The 20,151-nt window shown below is 47.8% G+C and overlaps 1 protein-coding gene across 1 annotated transcript in view; it reads left to right on the forward strand.

Moving 5' to 3' along the window:
• Positions 1-17,115, forward strand: part of Disc1 (DISC1 scaffold protein) — a 166,412-nt gene extending 149,297 nt beyond the window's left edge. Inside the window, exons 12-14 of the mRNA XM_029532416.1 lie at positions 3,799-3,916; positions 13,412-13,549; positions 13,970-17,115. Of these exons, the coding sequence (XP_029388276.1) occupies positions 3,799-3,916; positions 13,412-13,548 (255 nt within the window). The 3' untranslated portion in view covers position 13,549; positions 13,970-17,115. The remainder of the gene's footprint in view (positions 1-3,798; positions 3,917-13,411; positions 13,550-13,969) is intronic.
• Positions 17,116-20,151: the final 3,036 nt, after the last annotated feature.

Genomic DNA, 20,151 nt, shown 5'->3' on the forward strand with positions numbered 1-20,151 from the left:
GCTTACAGGACCCTTTTCAAAGATGCTTTGATATATATATATATATATATATATATATATATATATATATATATCCCACACTAAATTATCCTCAGAACGGCTGATCCTGAGAAAGTCCAACTCAGCCAAGAATTCTGAGAGGGGACAGGAGGGTGTTATATAATTTTTAATTATCAAGTATCAATCATACAGATTTTCTTTATGACTGATGCATTACAGACACTGCTAGGGTGCTGGGCTCGCTTCTGGTCCATGTGAACTTTGCCCACCCGCTCCCATCCTAGGAACTGACCCCCTAGGAACTCAGAATGGGCTCTGTATTACCCTGAGGTAGAATAGGAGAGACCAGTCTTGGTGCCCAGATTGCTTGATTCTTTGAGACATTTTCCTTAGTGATAAGAAGAAACAACGATAGATAGCTCCCAGGACCCTGAAACACGCTGTCCTGGGAGTGAGGACTCTCAGGGGAGGCCTGGGAGGCCCTTAGAACCCCTACTGGGCTGACCAGCAGTTTGTTGACACCTATATTTAATAGTGTCAGAGGGGTTTGTGCCTCAGGCAGTTCCATCCCTGGTGGGACCTCCACCAACACGTGTGCGCTGGTGGGACCTCCACCAACACGTGTGTCTTTTAATTCTCCATTTTGGCTTACATGGGATTTTCAGTGTTTCTGGGAAATGTTTTGAAGGACAACTAACTTACTTGAAAAGAAAGTCTCCTTTATATTAAGGGAAGGAGACTGAAGTCCTCGTACCTTCTGTCTCCTTTATTCTTAACTATTGATGAATTCTTAACTACAGAAAGAAATGCATCAAAGGAGAAACTGGTGTGCAGGTCTCAGCAAAACCTCTTCCTTCCTGCTGTGACAGCTCCCTTCCTGGAATGGGACAAAGCAGGTTGAGCTGGGAGGGGGCGGAGCTAAGACAACAGCCTAGGAGGCTGGGGTGGAGCTATGTTGAAGAGGGCACCACACTCTCCCAAGTGAGCAGTACACACACACACACACACACACACACACACACACACACACACAGATGCTTTCATTGCATGACATTTCTCTAGTATTTATAGTTTCCATTAGCACTGTTTTATTAAAGAATTGTCAGTTGTTAGGCATATAAACTGAAATGTTCCAGAGTGAATGAAGGGAGAAAAATGTCAAGGCATGTATCTGGATTTGACCGGTATCCCTAGGATGTCAAGGCATGGATCTGGATTTTCTCGTATTCCTAAGTTCTGATGCTAACATGCTATGTATGATATCTAAGGACCTGGAACAACACCGCCAGGCCTAAGTATTTTTATATCATAGGTAGATGTTAGTTGTAAAATTAACATTTATTCTCCTGCTGCAATATAGTCTCCGAGATTCACTGCCTCTGTCTGCTAATCTAGGCCAGGTCCTGGAAGCTTCTAGCTTCTGCACAATCTAATCTAGGCCTAGAATGTTTTCAGCCTCTGAAACTTGCTACTGGATAAACTCACCCTTTCTTGTTCTTTCTGAACTCTGGCTGGCTGGTTCAACTCAGCTGTTCTGGCTCAAACAGGTCTCCACACTGACTGATTCAACCTGGCTTCTCTCTCTCAGCCTCTCCTGAATTGCTCTGCTTGGCCTCACACTAACTTTGTCACTATGTTCTTCTGGTTCCTTCTCGTTCTCTGGCTTGTTCTGTGTTTACCTGTGTCTAGCTTGTTCTCTCTTACCTGTCTCTGTGAAACTGCCCTGGTAGAACTGCCTCCTCTCTCTGCACTGCCCCTTAGGCAGCTTCCCTTTCCTCTCTCTTCTCCTGAGAGTTGGGCGTATCCTATTCTGTCAGGTCTTTCTCTAATTGGCCACTTTGCCACTCAATTAGACATTACTTTCAAACATGGGTGTTTCCTTCTACAAACTAATTTTACCTTCATGGTTTGGGATTAAAGGTGTGTACTAAGGGCATGTCTGTATTCTATTTCAGCTAGAGGATTAAGAGTATGTGCTAAGGCTGAGCCACACCACAACTAGAAGTAGGTTTTTTTTTTCAGTAAATAACACAATCTTGGGGTTTACAGAATGATCAAATACCCTGCAACAATTAGTTGAAGTTTTTGTAGTAGCCTGTCCATTTAGTCTGTAGAACCTTAATCCTTATGCAAAATTCTTTTAATTGGCTTTCTGAGTCTTTCACACTTAGCTGGGAGAACATTATCTTCATATTGTGACTTTAATTCTAAGCCATTTCTTTCTTATTTTCTCCTTTATTCTCTGATCTTCTACCCTCTGGTTTCCTTGACCTTGTTCATTATTGTTAAGAATTTGTGGCCTTCTGTAGCCCAAGTGCTGCAGCTCATGGAGCCCTGGGATGAATGGCCAGGCAATGGCCCACATGTGAGTTCACAGCTCACGTCACTCAGGTCTGAGCTGATGCTCCACAAGGTAGTCTTGCTTGGGGCCTGACTTAGAGGGAGGCAGAAGAACCTGTACTCTCAGGGAGAGAAGGGAGAGGAGGTGATAACTCAGGCTACCTTGGCCAAGGTGAGTTTGTGGAGAGAGTCTGAAGGGACAGCTGAAATGATGCTTAGACCAGGTGGTGACACAGCAGCCTTTAGACTCTGCCGGGCAAAAAAGTGGCATAGAGGTGACCCCTGCTCGTGTGTGGGATGGGCTGTGAAGGGGAAATACTACAGGACTAGGGGGCTTCAAGATTTGCTCATTGAACCATGCTTGTCACATGCCTAATGACCAGTGGGAACCTGGCACCATGCCATCACCTCTGTCCCATTGGGGTGGACCCACGTAAATAATCGGGTATGGTGGCGATGCTGTGATCCCTGACTGAGCTGGGGCAGCAGAGACAGGTGAGTCCCCAGGGCTCTCTTGATACCCAGCCTAACCCAACCAGTCATGTCCAGACCAATGAGAGACACTGCCTCTCAAAGATCAAACCAACCAACCAACCAACAAAACACCCCACAGGCTGGAGAGGTGGCTCAGCGGTTAAGAGCACTGACTGCTCTTCCAGAGGTCCTGAGTTCAATTCCCAGCAACCTCATGGTGGCTCACAACCATCTGTAATGGGATCTGATTCCCTCTTCTGGTGCATTTGAAGGTCTGAAGGCAGGTATATATATACATATGTATGTGTGTGTGTGTGTATTCTTTAAAAAAAAATAACAACAACAAAGAAAACAAACCCAAGGTCAGTGACACCTGAGGAATGATGGTCGAGGTTGTCCTCTGGCGTCCACACACATGGACACACATGGGTATGCGTACCCCCATATGCACATATACCCACACACACATGAACATGCACATTCAAGAATGAACAAGCACATGTAAGTAAATAAATAAGTGAATTAAGTCTCCTTCAGAGTCTGGCTGTCAGGGGCCGAGTCTGGTTTGCAGACAAATTCTGAGTGCCCTGTTAAATTCTGGTGCCCTTAAAGAAATATCCCTCTGACCTTCTCTGCAAGCCCAGTCTTCCTGGTGACACCTCTGCCCAGTTTGTCACCACTTCTATCGTGTCATGAATTGTCTGAAAATTCAGCTGAAAAACCCAGGCCCCCTCGGACAAATCCGTCTAAAATCAGGTTTTTAACAGATGGGGTGAGGCAGGGACCCTCGGGCCTGTATGCACACAGTTTATCCTTCAGTTATGACTTGAGCTTGGCTCCTGCACTCTCGAGAGCGACCTCTTAGAGAAGCGGTAACCCTGTCAGGTTTCCCACGGAGGCACGGAAACCAGGAGAGCTGTCCACGCATTCTGGCTGCACACTGCACCCTGTAGCTGACTGACACATCTCTCATTCTCTGGCCAGGATTCTCACATCGTTTCTGCTGAAGTTGGAAAAAAGTGTGAAGCCATAAGCGTGAGGCTCCTACACCTGGAAGACCAGCTTCTCGGGGCCATGTACAGTCACGACGAAGCTCTCTTTCATATCCTTTTCAGTCTCTCGGGAATTGTTTTGCAAAAAGGAAGTCTAAAAGTGCGTAGCGCCTTCCCATGCCCCAGCAGATGGAGGCAACTGGTGATGTTATCTGTAGTCTGGCACGTCTTGGGTCTGTTAGCCACAGAGTCTGAGACAGGCACACACAGCAGGACCAAAGCAAAATGGAGGCTTTGGCAGGGATGAGGATGGGTTTGTGTGGCATAGCGGAACAACCAGAAAGAAACAAAGCAATTTTACTGGCTCACCTCCTTAAGGACCTTTTCAGTTCCAAAGCCTTCTTTGAAGTCCTTTGTCCTGCCTGCTGCAGATCATAGATAGTGGAGTGTAAAAACTAACACCATTGTGGGTACCTTCTTTCTGGTATCTAACGCATACTCATGGTTAGACTTCACAGAGTCCTCCTTGGTTCTGATAATCATATTTTCTTGCACTGAACTCAGTCTCTTATGCCACACAACAGACACCTACACCCAAGAGACACACGGGCTCACTTGTGTGTGCAACAGGAAGCATGCATCCCTGGCGATGTGTGCATGCCTTTGTCACTGGGCAGCTCTTTGGAAGGGTGTGGATGAGTTCTGTTTTATTTCTAGTGGCTGTTGCTAAAACACCCTGACCAAAAGCAACTTAGGGGAGGGAAGGTTTGTGTGGTTCACCCTTCCTGATTGAATTTCATCACTGAGGGGAGGTCAAGGTAGGAATTCAAGTGACCAGTCTAGTCAGGTCACCTCACACCCACAGTCAAGAGCTGAGAGAAGCAAGCGCGCCCATGCTGCCTGCCTGCTTAATCAGCTAGCTTCCTCCTCTCTACAGCTCAGGGTCTAGCCTAGGGAAAGATGCTGCCCACAGGCCAACCTGACATAGACAGTTCTTCAACTGAGGTTTCCTTCTCAGTGATTCTAGGTCTAGTGTCAGATAAAAAGTTAACCATCTCAGGAACACAGATGGGGAGGTGTGCTTACCTGCCCTGATTCCCCTCAGGGGTTCACTCACAAGTGGCTTGCTGGAGCTACGGTCACCTACTTGTCTATTACTCCCTGTTCAAGAGTCTGGCTTTTAAAATGTTTGTGGGAAATGTAGGCATTTTGGTCTTTGCTTCTCATTGCCTGACTCCTTAGAACATTGGGTCCTATTTTGCTTCATCTCCATGCATATATTTAAGTAGCTTTGAACAGTCAGGGATTGGTCTCATTCATCTTTCCCTTGCTTATGAACTTAGCGGGCTGTTCCTTGATGTTCCTTGAACGACTTCTGCCGCCATTTCCATGGTTTTGTTTGTTTGTTTTTAAATTATGTTCTGCACAGTGCCCTTCCTCTTCTAAGTCCAGAATGCCATCTGCAGTTGGTCCAGGAAGCAGGAGAAGGAGGTAGCGTGTTAGTAATCACACAGACTTGAGCTTTCTAGGGGACAGGCCTCTATGAAATAGGACAGTGGTTATGGCCAGGTAATAACACAGAGCCAAAGACTGTGGCGGTGGTGGGGTGTCACAGGATTTTCCCTGTCCAATCACATTAGTGCAGGGGAGGCCTGTGGTTGGACAGGGAAAAGGGAGGCAGAGCTAAGAGTTGAAGAGACAGAGGGGCCTCAGGAGGAGACAGGAGGGGAATGGAGGCTGACTTGGTGTTATCAATAGGTTAGAATATTTGGGTTAAAGCTTTATCATCAATTGGCTCTGAAATTATTTATTGACATCTTGTAAATTGTGCAGTATTGATACATAAATCTAATTGGTTAACTATAAGCTTAAGGGTCTTGATTTTACTGGGTTATTGGGTATTGTGTTATCGAACCTCGAGGATGGCGGATCTATTTGGCTACTGGAATGTGGAACAAAGCGGGCGAGACCCCACTGGGACATAGTGTTGTGGCCCACCAGTGCCGGTACTAGAGTGGGAACGTGGCCTGGTGGGGCCAGAGAGTTGGCAGGTTGAGAGAAGCAGGAGCGTGGAGAGTTGACAGGTTCATTTTTTTAATATTTCCCATAACAGTGGGGTTTGTCCCAGGTCTGCTGGGGTGGAGAGGTCTTGGGACAGCTGAGTGGGGTGTGGCTCATGATCCAGATCATGGTGAGAGGGCATGACACCTGATGATGCCACCCAGTAAGATGGGAATTTGTGGTGTGGCTTCTAGAAGCTCAAGTGGCTCAAGAAGTAGAGATCTCAGACCAAAAGTAGGGGTGTTAGAGCAGGATTAGCACCCTTGAGACCTGTCTTAGTTAGGATTTTACTGCTGTGAACAGACACCACGACCAAGGCAGTTTTTACAAGGACATTTAATTGGGGCTGGCTTATAGGTTCAGAGGTTCAGTCCAGTATTGTCATGGCAGCATCCAGGCAGGCATAGTACAGGAGGAGCTGAGAGTTCTACATCTTCATCTGCTGGTCCCTAAGAGAAGACTGACTGACTTCCAGGCAGCTAGCATGAGGGTCTTAAAGCCCACACCCACAGTGACACACCACTCCAAGGCCACAACTCCAAATAGTGCCACTCCCTGGACCAAGCATATACAAACCATCATAGGGCCCATCTTTGATGACCCGCTTACACCAGTCAGGAGATGCCTCTTAGAAGTTTCACAACCCCGCCAAACAGCACTACCACCATGAACAACTGTTCAAGCACTTGACCCTGTCCAGGACATTCCATTCCATGCCACTAAGAGCTGAAAGTGCTAGGTTGGGTACTGAGTCAGCCCCTCCTTAGATAACATCTACACCACAAACACACATTTATCCCAGCTTTCCTCTGAAATCCAGCCCATGTTCTGTGTCACTGAGCGAGAATAATACACAGAGTGTGTCTTTAATCTGAAGTAGCACTTGGATTCCCGTATTACAATGGGCCCAAGACAGGAAGCCGTGTTCACAATGCTTCGTGGGGTTCCACAACAAATAAACGCTGTTGTTTCAAATTAGAATTTATCAAGGCATCCAAAGAGGCTGCAGGAAACCCCCAGCCAAGCTCTGGCTGGTGTGTGTTTTCCTTTGTGATCAAAGGCACAATGCTGAGCGCAGCTGAAAGAAAAAGCTCGCAACTAATAGCTCAGAAGAGCAGCGTGGTGAGGGTGGCGTCTCACTTGATTCTGTTAAGCGCGCTGCCAGGACCCACTGCGCATGCGTAGCAGATGATTCCTGTTTAATCCAAGTCCACACTGGAATGTGCTGACGTAAACCCACAGGGGGACACCTTTCTGGAGGACTTGAGTCCCAGATGCTGTGGGTAGGGCCTCCTTGTCCTAAGCCACATGCCTGCAAGAGCAAAGCAGGTGGTGTACCAGCGAGCCATTCACAGAGGGGCGGCCTGGGGACAATATGCCAGGGCTTCTAAACCTTCTGAGCAGTTCTTGCACAGTCTGTCGGTGTTCGAGCTACAGCAGCCTGCTGGGTGGGAGAGGTTGGCAGATCTAGGGATGGAGGAAAACAGGCTGCTTCTTTGTCCTCCTGGCAGGCTTCCTGAGTTACAGGCATTGTGAACATCTCAAACCATCAGCCCGAGGTGACCGCTTGCTTGGTTAACTGGGAAAGCAGGCGGTGGGAAGGGGAGCGTGGTGCCTCTGGGGAGAGGTCGGGGCTGTGACTTTACACTAGGCATGCTGGGGATCCATTAGCAGTGGTCTGAACCTGACGGATGATTTCACAGGTTCTGGATTCTAATTAGCAGCTCCGTTCCAAAATCCCGCTTTGAGTCTGTGTCACTGTTCCTCCACGTCCAGAGAGCTTCCACTGGAAAGCTTTTAGGCTTTGGTGAATTGTTAAGCAGGTTTTTTTTCCCTCCTTTTTTTTTTTTTTTTCTCTCCTTTGACTTCCATAGCTCACTATAGGAGGAAAGGACCATATCCTGGCATCTCTCATCTCTCAAAGCCCCGGGGCAGCTCTGCCAGCCTCTGCTGAGTCACGGATGAGCAAGGACCAGGCTGATTCTATTTCCGTGGTATTTGCATCTCTGTCCAGAAGCCTCTTGGGAGCCTATTCTCTCTGCTCATCGGGAATGCATGGTGCCCAGTTGATTCGTCTTGCTAGTCTTGATGGCATGCAGAGACTAAATGCATCCAGGCTCATGAATAAACTCCACAGCCCCAAAGGGCTCCTGTCTGGTTCCACTTTCCAGTGTGTAGCCCGGAGAGGCCAAGGTAACAGAGCTGAGGGGCGATGGCCCTGTCTCTTTGGAAATGCTCTTTTGCTTCTAAAACCAAAAGAGCAGGACGGACGGACGTCTGTGGAGACCTTCGGTAATCTATAGTGGGAGAGTGCAGAGCCCGGCAGGCTGCTCTCAGAGGCACCAACGTGCTCAGCTGATGGAGGGTGGCGGCCTTGCGCTTCCTTCTCCCTTCTGCGGAGGTCCGGGTATGGAAAGTTGGAGCAGACAATGAGTGCAGAGCAAGATGATCCTGGTGCCTGTGGAACACAGTGTAAACATAGCATGAGGCTGGTGACACGGTCTCTCTGTACACATAGCGGGTCCCTTTGCCCCCCCCCCCCCAGTGGAAAGGGGCTGGGTCAGGTGTCTCTAGGTCCTTGGAGTCTTACTCAAAGCATCGAAATTAGTAGATACAGGTTTGTAGAAGTCGCAAGAGCGCTTTCTTCACCGAAAGGCCAGAAAATGTGTGTTCAAGAATGAGAGTGGACATCATGAGTGTGGGTACTCAAGGGCCCTGAGGGTTCCTTTCATGGAGAGAGAGAGGGGGAATTCAGTTTCTAAGGATGTTGTTTGTGTGGTTCTCTATTTTAACTGACATGGTTTAAGTTATATATTCGTCTCTCTCGTCTCTTCTCATAACACATCTGATGTCAAACATATGCCAGATTACACATAGGCCTACAATGGAAAATAGGGGATTCTCCTCGAAGGTATTCTTTGAAGATACAGTTTGCTTTATTGTACATGCATCCAAAACCAGTCTAGCCCCTCCTACTGGGATAGTCCTTAAGGAGCTGAGAAACTGATTTCATTGTTCAGAGAGGGTGGTGCCTGCAGCTCCAGGCAGGTGGGGGTTCTAGGTTGGCAATAGATTGCCTGGTGCATTATTTACATGGATGTATGCACATAGCACTTGCAGGCTAGAGTCCTAGGTTGCTGAGAGCATTGCTAGAAGAGAGCTATATGCACAGCTCAAGCCAAGTGGAGTCCTAGGTTGTTAAGTAATTCCCTATGCTTGCCTACTTTCTGGGTGTGTGTGGATAGGGCTTTTCTCTTAACTGCTCCCCCCCATACGGGTCAGTTTTCTGCTGTAGTACATATTGACTACAGAGGATCATGCACTGCCTTTAACCCCAGCTACCTGGGAGAGCGAGACAGGAGGTTTTCAGGTTTAAAGCTAGCCTTAGCAGCTTTCTAAGATTCTGTCTCATAACAAAATATAAAAAAAGAGTTGGGACTCCTGATTCTCAGAGGGGAGGGGAGGGGATGTGGAGGGGAGGACCCTGTGTGGGAGAGACTGGGAGGGGGGCTTCAATCAGGATATAAAGGGAATAAATTAATTAATTAATGGAAAAACTACAGCAAAAGAGCTGAAGTTGTGACTCGGTGGTTGAATGCTTGCTTAGAATGCAAAGCCATGGGTTCAATTCCTAGCACCTCCCCCCCCCCCCCCCCCCCCCCCCCCCCAAAAAAAAACCCCAGCAGTGTAAATTAGACCAGTTCAGGTGACTGTGTGCATGTATACATCTTTGTGTATGTGTACACATGGAAGTCAGAGGTTGGTATCAGATGTCTTCAACTGCTCTTAACTTTATTTTTTAGGACAAAGTCTCTCACTGATCCTGGGGATGAGGATGACCACTTCAGCTAGCCTGACTGGCTAACCAGTCTCAGGAATGCCCCTGTCTCTACCTCCTCAGCACTGTGGCCACATATGCCACCCTGCCTGGCTTTTTGCCTAGGTGGTGGAACGGAGGTCTTCGTGCTTGCACATCCAGTGTTTACCAACTGAGATATCTCCCCAGGCCTGAAGACCCTTTGTACTTTTACTAAACTGCAACTTTTTCCACATGCATGGTTTGGTGTGGCCCCAGGTACATGGCTCTCGCCTTGGCCTCTTAGCAGTGACTCAGCCCATTTCCCGTTACATTTCATAGATTCTCCTTTACTGAGTTTAAAGTTGAATCTGCATGCTCAGCTTAGTACAACCCTGTAGTGCCGACCTGAGCTACATGGCAAGAGACAGTCTCCAGACAAAACAGCCTTTGAGTCTTCTACCCCTCCCCCCCCCACGCTCCCCCCACCGAACCCCACCATCCTGGAGGCTTCTCTCAGCACGTGGCAGCCTGCTCTCTCAGTTCTTTGCTCCGATCAGTTATCAGGGAGATATTCTCAGCACCTCTCCCCATTAGAGTCCTCTGTCTTTCTCACCCTCAGAGCTCCTCATTAGTCTCTCTGTCCCTTTAATGATCCTCTGCGGGACAACCAGAGCATTCGGCTAGGCCTCCGGGCTGCCATCTCTCTGGAACTCTCAGCATGGCCAACACGCCATCCACATGACTTTATGTTGGCTCTCTGCTCCCCTCTGGGGGTTTAGACCCCACCGAGAGCCAATTCTGGGCTGCTGGAGGCTAAGGGGGATGGATACCTGATACCCAGTAGAGGGAAAGCAACAGCCAGTCTTTTAAATGAGAAAAGAAAAGAGAGAATTAATGTCTGCATGCTCCTTTCTCCCAAGTGTAGAGTGAGACACAGTTGTGAGGTTTTCTCTGACATGCAGACGGCTTCAAACGTGATGTGCAAGCATGGGCATCTGAGAGGCATGGGAGACTTAAGCCTCTACCTTCCAGGGCCACTGTCTGGAAGATAGCACATTGTGTCCTCCTGAAATCATTTTCTAGCCATAAATGGCTTATCTCTGGAGTATTTCTTCCAAAACTATTTCACTGAATGGCTCTGTAACTGCCTGCCCCCCCCCCCCCCCTCCCCGTGTTTTTTTGGGTTCTTTCATTTCAGCACACATCAACTATTTACACAACACAACACACACACACACACACACACACACACACACACACACACACGAGGGTGTGAACTTTTGTAAAGATGACCACGATGTTTTAAAAGATTTGTTTTTTTGTTTTTAAGTGGTGTGTGTGTGTGTGTGTGCACTTGAGTGCATATACCTATAGAGGTCAGAAAGGGTGTCACATCCCTGGACCTGGATTTACATGTGGCTCCAGGATGTGTGTGCTGGGAACTTCACTGTAAGATCTCTCTGCAAATTCTCTCTTGAATTGCAAATTCTGCAAATGCTCTCAGCTGCTGGGCCATCTCTCAAGCCCCTATGAATATGATTTTAATTGTATTAGTGATTCTTATGCCAAAGGCTTTGTAAATGATGTTTTCAGCCATTGTGCTGGGAAATAAGCCATAAACCTCATGGTGCCTTACAAAAGGCGCTCTCTCTCTCTCTCTCTCTCTCTCTCTCTCTCTCTCTCTCTCTCACACACACACACACACACACACAAGCAACCTTAGGCCCTGCCTCTGTGACTAAGCTATGAGAGTCTGTCTTTTACAGATGGGACAATTAAGTACACATGATGTAATTTTCCCAACTTCCCAGGGGACTTGCATTCTCAGATCCCATCTTACTGACTCCTTGGTGCAGTAATGGAAATTATTATGTGTGAAACTGATGTGTTAATTTAATTTTATAATTTAGTCTTTTCCTCTGGTGACTTTTCTCTGTCTTTAGCCTTTTTTTTTTTTTTTTTTTTAGTTTGCTCTGTGGTCCCAGACATTTCTGAGTGTCACTTTTTGGCTTCGTGATACATTCCCTGTAAGACCCTGTCATCACTTGGCAGAGTCTAAAGTGCTGTGCAAGCCCAGACCGGTGTCAAAGGTAATCAGAGCCCAGGACATTGTCGGGACCAATGTATACTATGCTTGCTCCTTACAAAGACCAGACCTGTGACAAATTGCAGCTTGGTGTTCAGTCTGCAGCAGGATTTTGGCTTCCGTGAAGTCACATGACTCCCTCTCTTTTCCCCCCCCCCAGAGATCAGTAGAACTTTCCAGAGGTCTGGAGAAGAAAAACAAAAACAAAAACAAAACAAACAAACAAACAAACAAAACTTTCTACAACAAAATCCAAAGGCTCTTCACTAGGGCCCTTCCTCTCTTGCTCTACGCATACTGCCCTTGTTCCCCTCAGGTTCAAAGGGTACAAAGATGGTGGCCATCTTAGGAGTGCTTGTACATGATACACAAGTGAAATTGGCTGAATCTTCCAGAAGATAAAAAGTACCCAGACTTTCCAGGGTGAATGGACGTGTCTCTTTAGGAAAGGCTCATTTGCATAATTCCTAAGATTCCCTAGGAGTTCTTTATTCTAAAGAGATTAGGAGAAATTTTATTAATTAGACCCCACAGGTATGGCTTTCTTTGGACCCTGTGTTGACATTGAATGTGAGGAGAACAACACTGTAGCGCAGATGACCTGTAGCCTGCTTGGTCTCTACCCCCTCCCCAAACTCCGCTTCCTCCGTGTCTGACCCCATGGCGGCTTGACCTCACCTGAAGACTTAGGCATAGTTAGGATCGACCAACTTGTTTCTCCTTTCCCGTTGTCTCTACTGGATGAGGCTGCGTTTTGGGCTCTTGTGTTTTTACAGTGGCCCAAAAGGAGGAGACCACAGAGGATGTGGTTACATGGGAACAGAAAGACTACTGTTGGTCACATGTTTCGCTTGAATGTCTAGAGAAGTGGTTTCTTGGGGGCTTTTATCTGTCCCGAGTTATTGCTTGCTGAGTCCTCCGTGGCTGTTTTCTTTCCAGAGGAGACCACTTTACAGATTAGGAAATTAGTAGCCCATGTATGCAAGAAGAAAAAAAAATCTACCAACCCAGACAGGGGAAGAGCTTTTTATTCAACACTAGATGAATGGCCACAGCTGGAACCCAGGGCGGAGTGGAATCCAAAGTTACCCATTCAGAAGAAACAGAGCTTTAGAGGGCTTTGTACTAGGGACTGGAGTGACCCTTGTGAGCAGGGACCACAGTCCCCGACACGGAGCTGGCTGGATCACAATGTCAAGAGTACGCACAGTGGATGTTGAGGTCCCTCTCACAGTGGTCCCGGATGCTAGGTTTTGCGAGGAGACGCTTATCTCAAGCACCTTCCCTTTCCAATCAGTGCACTTGGATGTGACAGTCACCCACCCAGTATGGGGACTGAGGAGCTCTGTGGCCACGCTGTCACACCTCACTGAGAGTCAGTGAGATGGGTTGAATATCTATTGAGTCTTTCTTCAAAGTTTTAAAACCAAAATTTGAAAATTAATAACCTTAGACCCGGCAGAAGTTGTGGTGGTTTCTTTAAAAAGGGTAATATAAAATTTACATCAATATTTAATGGCTAGACTTTGGAAAAGTGTGGAGCTACAATTCAAAGTCAGTGTCCACCTGTTCTCCGAAGGCCGGCTTGCTCTCTCACAGGCCCAGTGGGGGCTGCAGGAAGCTGGGCCCCTTCCTTGTGTGCTCCTTAACAATGTCTACAGTCTCTCCAGGGGGAGCTCCAGATGGTGAAGGAAACACTGCAGGCCATGATACTGCAGCTCCAGCCAACCAAGGAGGCAGGAGGAGAGGCCTCAGCTTCCTATCTGACAGCTGGTGCTCAGGAAACCGAGGCCTGAGGTGTGAGGGGGAAAGGGGAGGGGGGCCACATGGCATCAGGGTGGAGTGGGGGCTGGGATGTAGATAGACCACACGTTGTCGATATAGAGCTGGGGAGATGGAGATGGACCACCACATCAGCAATATTACTCTGACACAGCACTCCCCTGCATCCACACATGTGCCTGGACCAATTCTACAACACAGAGCCTACTGTGCTCCTGTGGGAAGGCGTCCCATGGTTTATCACATATAGGAAGTGACTTAATACTTATGTCCCATTGTCACCAGATGTCCCTGTCCCATGTCATGATGGGAGCATCTAGCACAGGAGCTGGTTTTCATTCCATCTTGGACCCCACTAGACAAACTCTCCCAGCTGGGTGAACTCTCTTGGGATTTGTACCTTTTCTTGCTACCATGTTTTGCTTTCTCCTTCAGCCTGCTCTTTCTCCACTTGAAACCAAACATGAGATGGCCACTGTACCTGCCGGGGTCTTTCTACAGACACTCCAACACCAGGAACCCACAAACCTCAGAGTCTGTGCAGGTCCTCAGCTCCCCCAGGCCGATTCCTCTGGGGGACTCTGCTCAGTCTCAGGAGATGTCTACAGGGTGCCTCAGCAAGGTGCAGCCTTTATGTTCCAAGGCAATGGCTGCAGCTCAGAACCACCGCCGCCACAGCCACCACCATCACCACCAGTGCCTGCTGCTGCATCAGGTCATTCTGAGATTCCAGCCAATGAGATGGGAAGCACGAATGTGAGGAGAGGCATGGGTGCAGGAGGAGACAATGCATATTGTTGAGCCTCTCCAGCATGGAGCCTGAAGAGCAGTGTCTATTCACTGAGGCGATGTGGACTCAGACAGGCAGCTCACTGCTCCATAATGGTGATCGGCGGGTTTCTGTGGATTGCTCCCTGGGTTCAGCGGAGGCTCCTGCTGGGGCAGCTGTAGGCAGGTGGTTCAAGCAGGTGAAGAGAGCTAAGAAAATATGTCAGGTAATTTTCTGGTGCTGTGAAAAACTGCCTGGCAAAAGCAACTTGGTAGGGAGTATGGATGGATGGAAGGAAGGAAGGGTGGATAGTGGGTTTATTTGGGCTCCTGGTTTGAGGCTACAGTCTATCACAGTAGGGAATGCATGGTGGCAGGACTGTGAGGCAGTTGTTCACAGGAAGCAGAGGGATCGATGCTACTTCAGTCTCTTCCCCCTTTCTGCTCAGTACAAAGTCTCAGCCATGTGATGCTGCCTCCCACGTTTGCAGTGGGTTTCCCTCAGTCAAGTGTCTTCAGAAACACCCTTATGCACATGCTTGAAGTATTGCCTTTTAGGTGACGCTGAGCCCCGTCAAGTTGATAATGACAATGAATTGCCACAGGAGGGTACCTCAGAGATACAAGTCTATATGATGAGACCCTGGTATCATAACTCCTGCCTGGGAGTCAGCTCAGCTAGCCGCCCTGTAAGAGGGCCGGTATGATAAAATCCACCAGCTTCCATCAAGCCCCAACATCCCCGAGCCTGATGGACTTCAGATTTCTTCATGAGAAGCTATTCATTCCCTCAGCCTTGGGGGGTCATTATGCTGTGCCCTCTGGGATGACTCCAGTGCACTGTATCTTAGAGACCAAGCCCAACGTCCTCCTACTGAACTCAGCATAGTTGGATGAATCTGCCTGGGAAGGCCTCTCTACGACGCACTGCTCGCGTTTGTAGGTATGGGGATGACACCCTCTTACCTCCCTCTGGGCCCGTGGAGCCAGCTTTTAACCCCCCTAACCACCCCTCTGTCTCTGGAAGGCGCCTGGGGATTTTCTAAGTGAGGATCACTGCGTGGAAGAGAAGCCTGCTCGCTGACTTCCTGAGGCATGACCTGAACAATTCCGAGGACACATTTTGTATATTTGAATAAGAAGTATGTTTAGTTTGTTTCCAGACTTGATGTTTCGATAATGAAACAAATCCCTGAACCATTTATAATCAAGCCTCTAAAAGCCTGGTGAAGCAGTCACATGGCACCTGGTGCCCCCAAATCCTTGGTGTGATTTTAGTGAAGCACCCCCCCTGTGGCCAAGAATCTTCCTAACCCTGACACCTTCAAAGGGAGCCTTCCAGGTATGAGTCACCTGATTGTCACTGCCAGCCTGGGTGTTTAATGTTACTCTGACACCACTGTAGCTCTTGGCGAGGTCATGAAGCATTCAAAAGCTTAAGGAGGTGAGCAGCCCCTAGGGATTTCAGGGGGAGGGACAGCTGAGAGTGCCCAGTGTCTGGTTGGTTGAATGGCACTTCAGTCATGAGTTGTCCCACATCTCCTGTCATTCTCTGGTCTTGGAGTGCCATCTAGGTTCAGTGTTGAAGGCTGGTGTCTCATGACAACCTTCCTCTCATTAGCCACTTGGGCCCTAGGAGATCCAGGTCTTGTGGATCCCCAACTATAGGACAGGACATGTTTTTACAGGGCCACATAAAAATGCCCCAGGGATGTCAGGGCCTGAGTTTAAACTGTTATGAGAGGACCAAGCCCACAGCAAAGGTATGTGTTGAAATGGGGACACAATGTCAGTCTTGTTTATGACAACAGCACACATGTGTATCTTATAAATATGCTCTATTGTCCATTCATATGTTGAAAGGGCTGATTTTATAATCCGTCTGTCACTGTGATGTTCTGCAAGGGTGGTGGAGTAGGGGGCGCTAGCTTGAATATCTTCATTACCTCATTATCACCAGGTCTAGCTCCTGAAACTTTACAGTATTGATCAATCCCTGAATCAGGTTAATATGTCACAATTGATTCTAGTCCTGCTTGGTGATGAAGCTGCCTCCCACCCCATGAACACTTGTGGATTGACACCACGCTGAGCCCTTTACAGCAAGTCCTGTAATTACAGCTCTGCCTGAGGAGAGTGCTCCACACAGAGGAGAGTGCTCCACACAGGGGAGTGCTCCACACAGAGGAGAGTGTTCACAGGCTTCAGGATGGCCAAGTCCTCTGCCTAAGGCTCAGAATTGGTTCAAAGGGGGGTCATGGGGAATCCTGACCCCCATGGGCAGCTGTTCCTAACCAATGTCCTTTCTAAAGTGCCTTTGATGTCCTCTTTGCACTTTGAGCTGTGAAATTCATCCACCAGCTAAAACCCATGACTGTCCTGTGAATTCTGCGTGAGAACAGCAAGTCACTGATCTTTGGGTCCTCTTACCTTAGCAAACCTTACTGTGTAACCTGGGCTCTGGCTGGTTTTAGAAACCCTAAGCTCTCTCTACTGACTTGACCCAGCCTTTCCCAGTCACCCCAAAGATCATTCCAGGGGTGCCATACAGCCTCATACTGGGTGGGTTCTCTGGAAACTTTCGATGTAACTGGTGTTTCTCAGAACATGTTTGTTTACTATGGGCAACATGAAGGACATATATATGTATGTACATGTTCATGTGCTGTGGTTAACAGCAACTCTATACATGTTGGTCAGCACCCTCTTGTGTACATAACTGACCTTTAGTTTTAATAGCACCGCTTTATTTGATCTTTGATTTTGCCATGTAAGTTATTGCTTTATTAAGTGCCCTGCTCTGTGTGAAATAAAAACTGATACCCAAGCCGTGATGCTCCCTGGGGTTACTCTGGAGCTTAGGTGACAGGAGAGGTCAGATTGATCCATCTCTCCAGTCTGTGACAAGGCAGTTAAATACTCGTATGTTTGCTTAGAAAAACCCAAGCACTTGCAATAAAGTTACATTGTAAAATCACATCCATGTTCATGTATTTAGATGCCAACAAGTCAGAAAAACCACACCCACAGTCATCTAGCTTACTCTGAGCATGTCGGTTATGGTTTATTATTTACAAAGTTTATATATAATATATGTTATATGTAATATATATAGAAGATATACACACAAAAATGAATTTTCACAGAGCTGTAACAGTATATTTTGTTTGTCTGAGACACAATCTCATGTCTCCCAGGCTGGCCTTGAATTCATTATGTATCTGAGGATGACCTTGAACTTCTGATCCTCTGGCCTCTCTCAGGTGTGCACCACCACTCTCAGGCTTCACGTGGGGCTGGGGGTGCACCCTAGAGCATCACGCATGCTCAGCAAGCACTCTGTCCACCCACACAGTTGTGCTGTATCCCGGACAGCATGGTTTTCATTCTTTTTGGTGTGTGTGTCTTCAGATTGCTGTGGGAGTGCAGTTATTGTTGTCCATATTGTATACAACATCGTCAACTTGATCTGGGATATCTTAGGTATTCTCATGTAACTGACATTGAAATTTCCCTATATGTTGCTGTTAGAGTCAGTGCAGCAATGTGAGCCTCATGATGTGTGTGTGTGGGGGGGGGGTGTCCATGGCTTTGAACTGAGACCTACGCCTGCATCTGATGGGATTGCTGATTCAGGTCCCTGTGGTTCCCCACAATGCATTTCAACACCAGCCCTCTGTGTGGCATTTTCCCATCACCTCCACCCAACGTCAATGACTGCTTTTCCTAATTTTTTTTTTAAATCTGCATTTGAAAATTTGGCTTTTTCTTTCCTCATTATTTGCCCACATCTTCTGTAAAGGAAGAGGACAGAATGGTTGGTGTTGTACACAGGGCTCAGGTGTAGGGGTGGGGGGCTCAAAGTGGCTGGGAAGTCCAGCTACGTGCCCTACAGCAGGTGTCAGCTCCTGCAGGACCATAAGTCCTGGGATTTCCATGCAGTTGCGGGTGTAGGGGCATAGACCTATCTCAGCTGTCCCCAAGTCTATAACAACATCCCAGGCTCCATCTTTGTCTTGATGCAACAGTGGATGCTGCCTGGACCAGCACTGATTTCTCAAGTATATGAATAGGAAGATCTGGTGGGAAAATACTAAAACACACTTTGGGAAAAGGCTTTTCATGATGTTTGAGGTCCCATTTTTTAAGAACTGAAGGTGAAGGCTGGGATGATAGTCCAGGTGGTAAAGTAAGTTGAAGGCCTGAGTTTGATCCCTTAGTACTGACATAAAAAACTGGGTGTGACGACACACATCTGTAATTCCAGAGTCAGGGGAGGAAGAACAAAGTCGGATCATTGGAGCTTGCTGGGCAGGTAGCTTAGTCTTCCTTGTAGGGGGCCTCCATGTGCACATGAACACGTGCACACATGTGCACATACGTGCACATACGTGCACACACCTACATACCTCCCTGCAAAACCCCGAAGATAACAATAAGCCAGCGTATGCTCTCAAAGTACAAGAGGAGCTGGTGAGCAAGGACAAGGAGGCGAGAGGGAGGCAAAGGGTGCGTAACCTGTGAGAGAGAAGAACACGTTCAACGGCAGGTGTCATGTAATGTCCAGCAAGGCCAGAGAAATGCGGTTGGATTTGGCCAATTCAGTGTGAGGAAAGTTCTAATGACTGGGGGGCGGGGGGGGCAGGCAACGGATGGCTCGGTGGGTAAAGGCACCTGCTGCCAAGTCTGATGACCTGAGTTAAATAACCAGGATCCACATGTCAGAGCCAAAGACTGACTCCCCCATGGGCTGTGATATATACGAGCCCCCCCCACATTAAATAAATAAACATATAATAAAAGTTAACCATAGAAAGGAAGCAGAAGCAAACGTGACCAGTGAATGTCCAGTCTATGCAGAGAGGAGTGTTTGACAGCCCAGAAGTGTGGGCACACTGGACAGCATGCAGTCCTTATAAAATACCACAGAGGCGACCCAGACAAACTCCACTGACCTCAGGAGTGGTGTCGACATTGGCAAGGCCTTCAGTCCTTCTGTCTGTCTGTGGGACCATTTTACTATGAGATTGAGAGATATATCCAGTATTAAAATAAATCCACCCTCCAACGTCGTTCAAAAGAAAATTGTACATAGTACCCAAGCACACACTTTGGCCGGCTCCCAACTGTGTCTGTGGAAGCAAAGCGTTCACTGAGTGTGTCTCTGTCAGCGTTTCTCCTGCCGTAAGGGGGGAGGGACCTCATCATGACCGAGGGAAGAGAGACTCAATTTCTTTGTTAGCATATCAAAGTGAAGAGTGGAGCTCAGAGAAGTTCGAGACCAGCCAGAGACCTAATTAATGGCTGTGATTTTCAAATTCCCCATACGTTAATACATGGTGTGGGAAGGCAGAGCTCAATAGGAACAGAGGGTGATGGGACCAGAGTGAGTGATTTAGTGTGGCCTCAGTCTTCCCCCACCCAAGTCATTCTTCTCTTCCCTAGGTGGCACCACAGAGGTGCCCGCTCTAAATCAGGCTTACCGCATTGCACCTTCCATACCTGGCTCAGTCCGACCCTGGGGACTATGGTATAGTCTGGTGACTGTACCCTGCTCTGTCCTAGGCCTGCTTCTTGCTAAGGGGATGGACATAGGAAAATGTCCCCAGAATGTTCAAGGGACAAGTTAACCATGGTGTCAGGAATGATCTGAGGTCAGTCGTACCAGCCCACCAAGCTTCATCTGTTTTACCACCATTCCCAAAGCAAAGGGGTCAGCGCTAAGGGTGTGGCTATGTGTCTGTCTTGCCAAGGAAGATTTTGACTGCTAGGGCTGAGCAGAAAGGTGGCTGTTTCTGGCTCTAGGAACCCTAAGTTCTGGCTTAGGGTGAAGTTCATCTGGCTGCTCC

Source organism: Mus pahari, chromosome 20, assembly GCF_900095145.1.
Source record: "Mus pahari chromosome 20, PAHARI_EIJ_v1.1, whole genome shotgun sequence".
Lineage (NCBI taxonomy): Eukaryota > Metazoa > Chordata > Mammalia > Rodentia > Muridae > Mus > Mus pahari.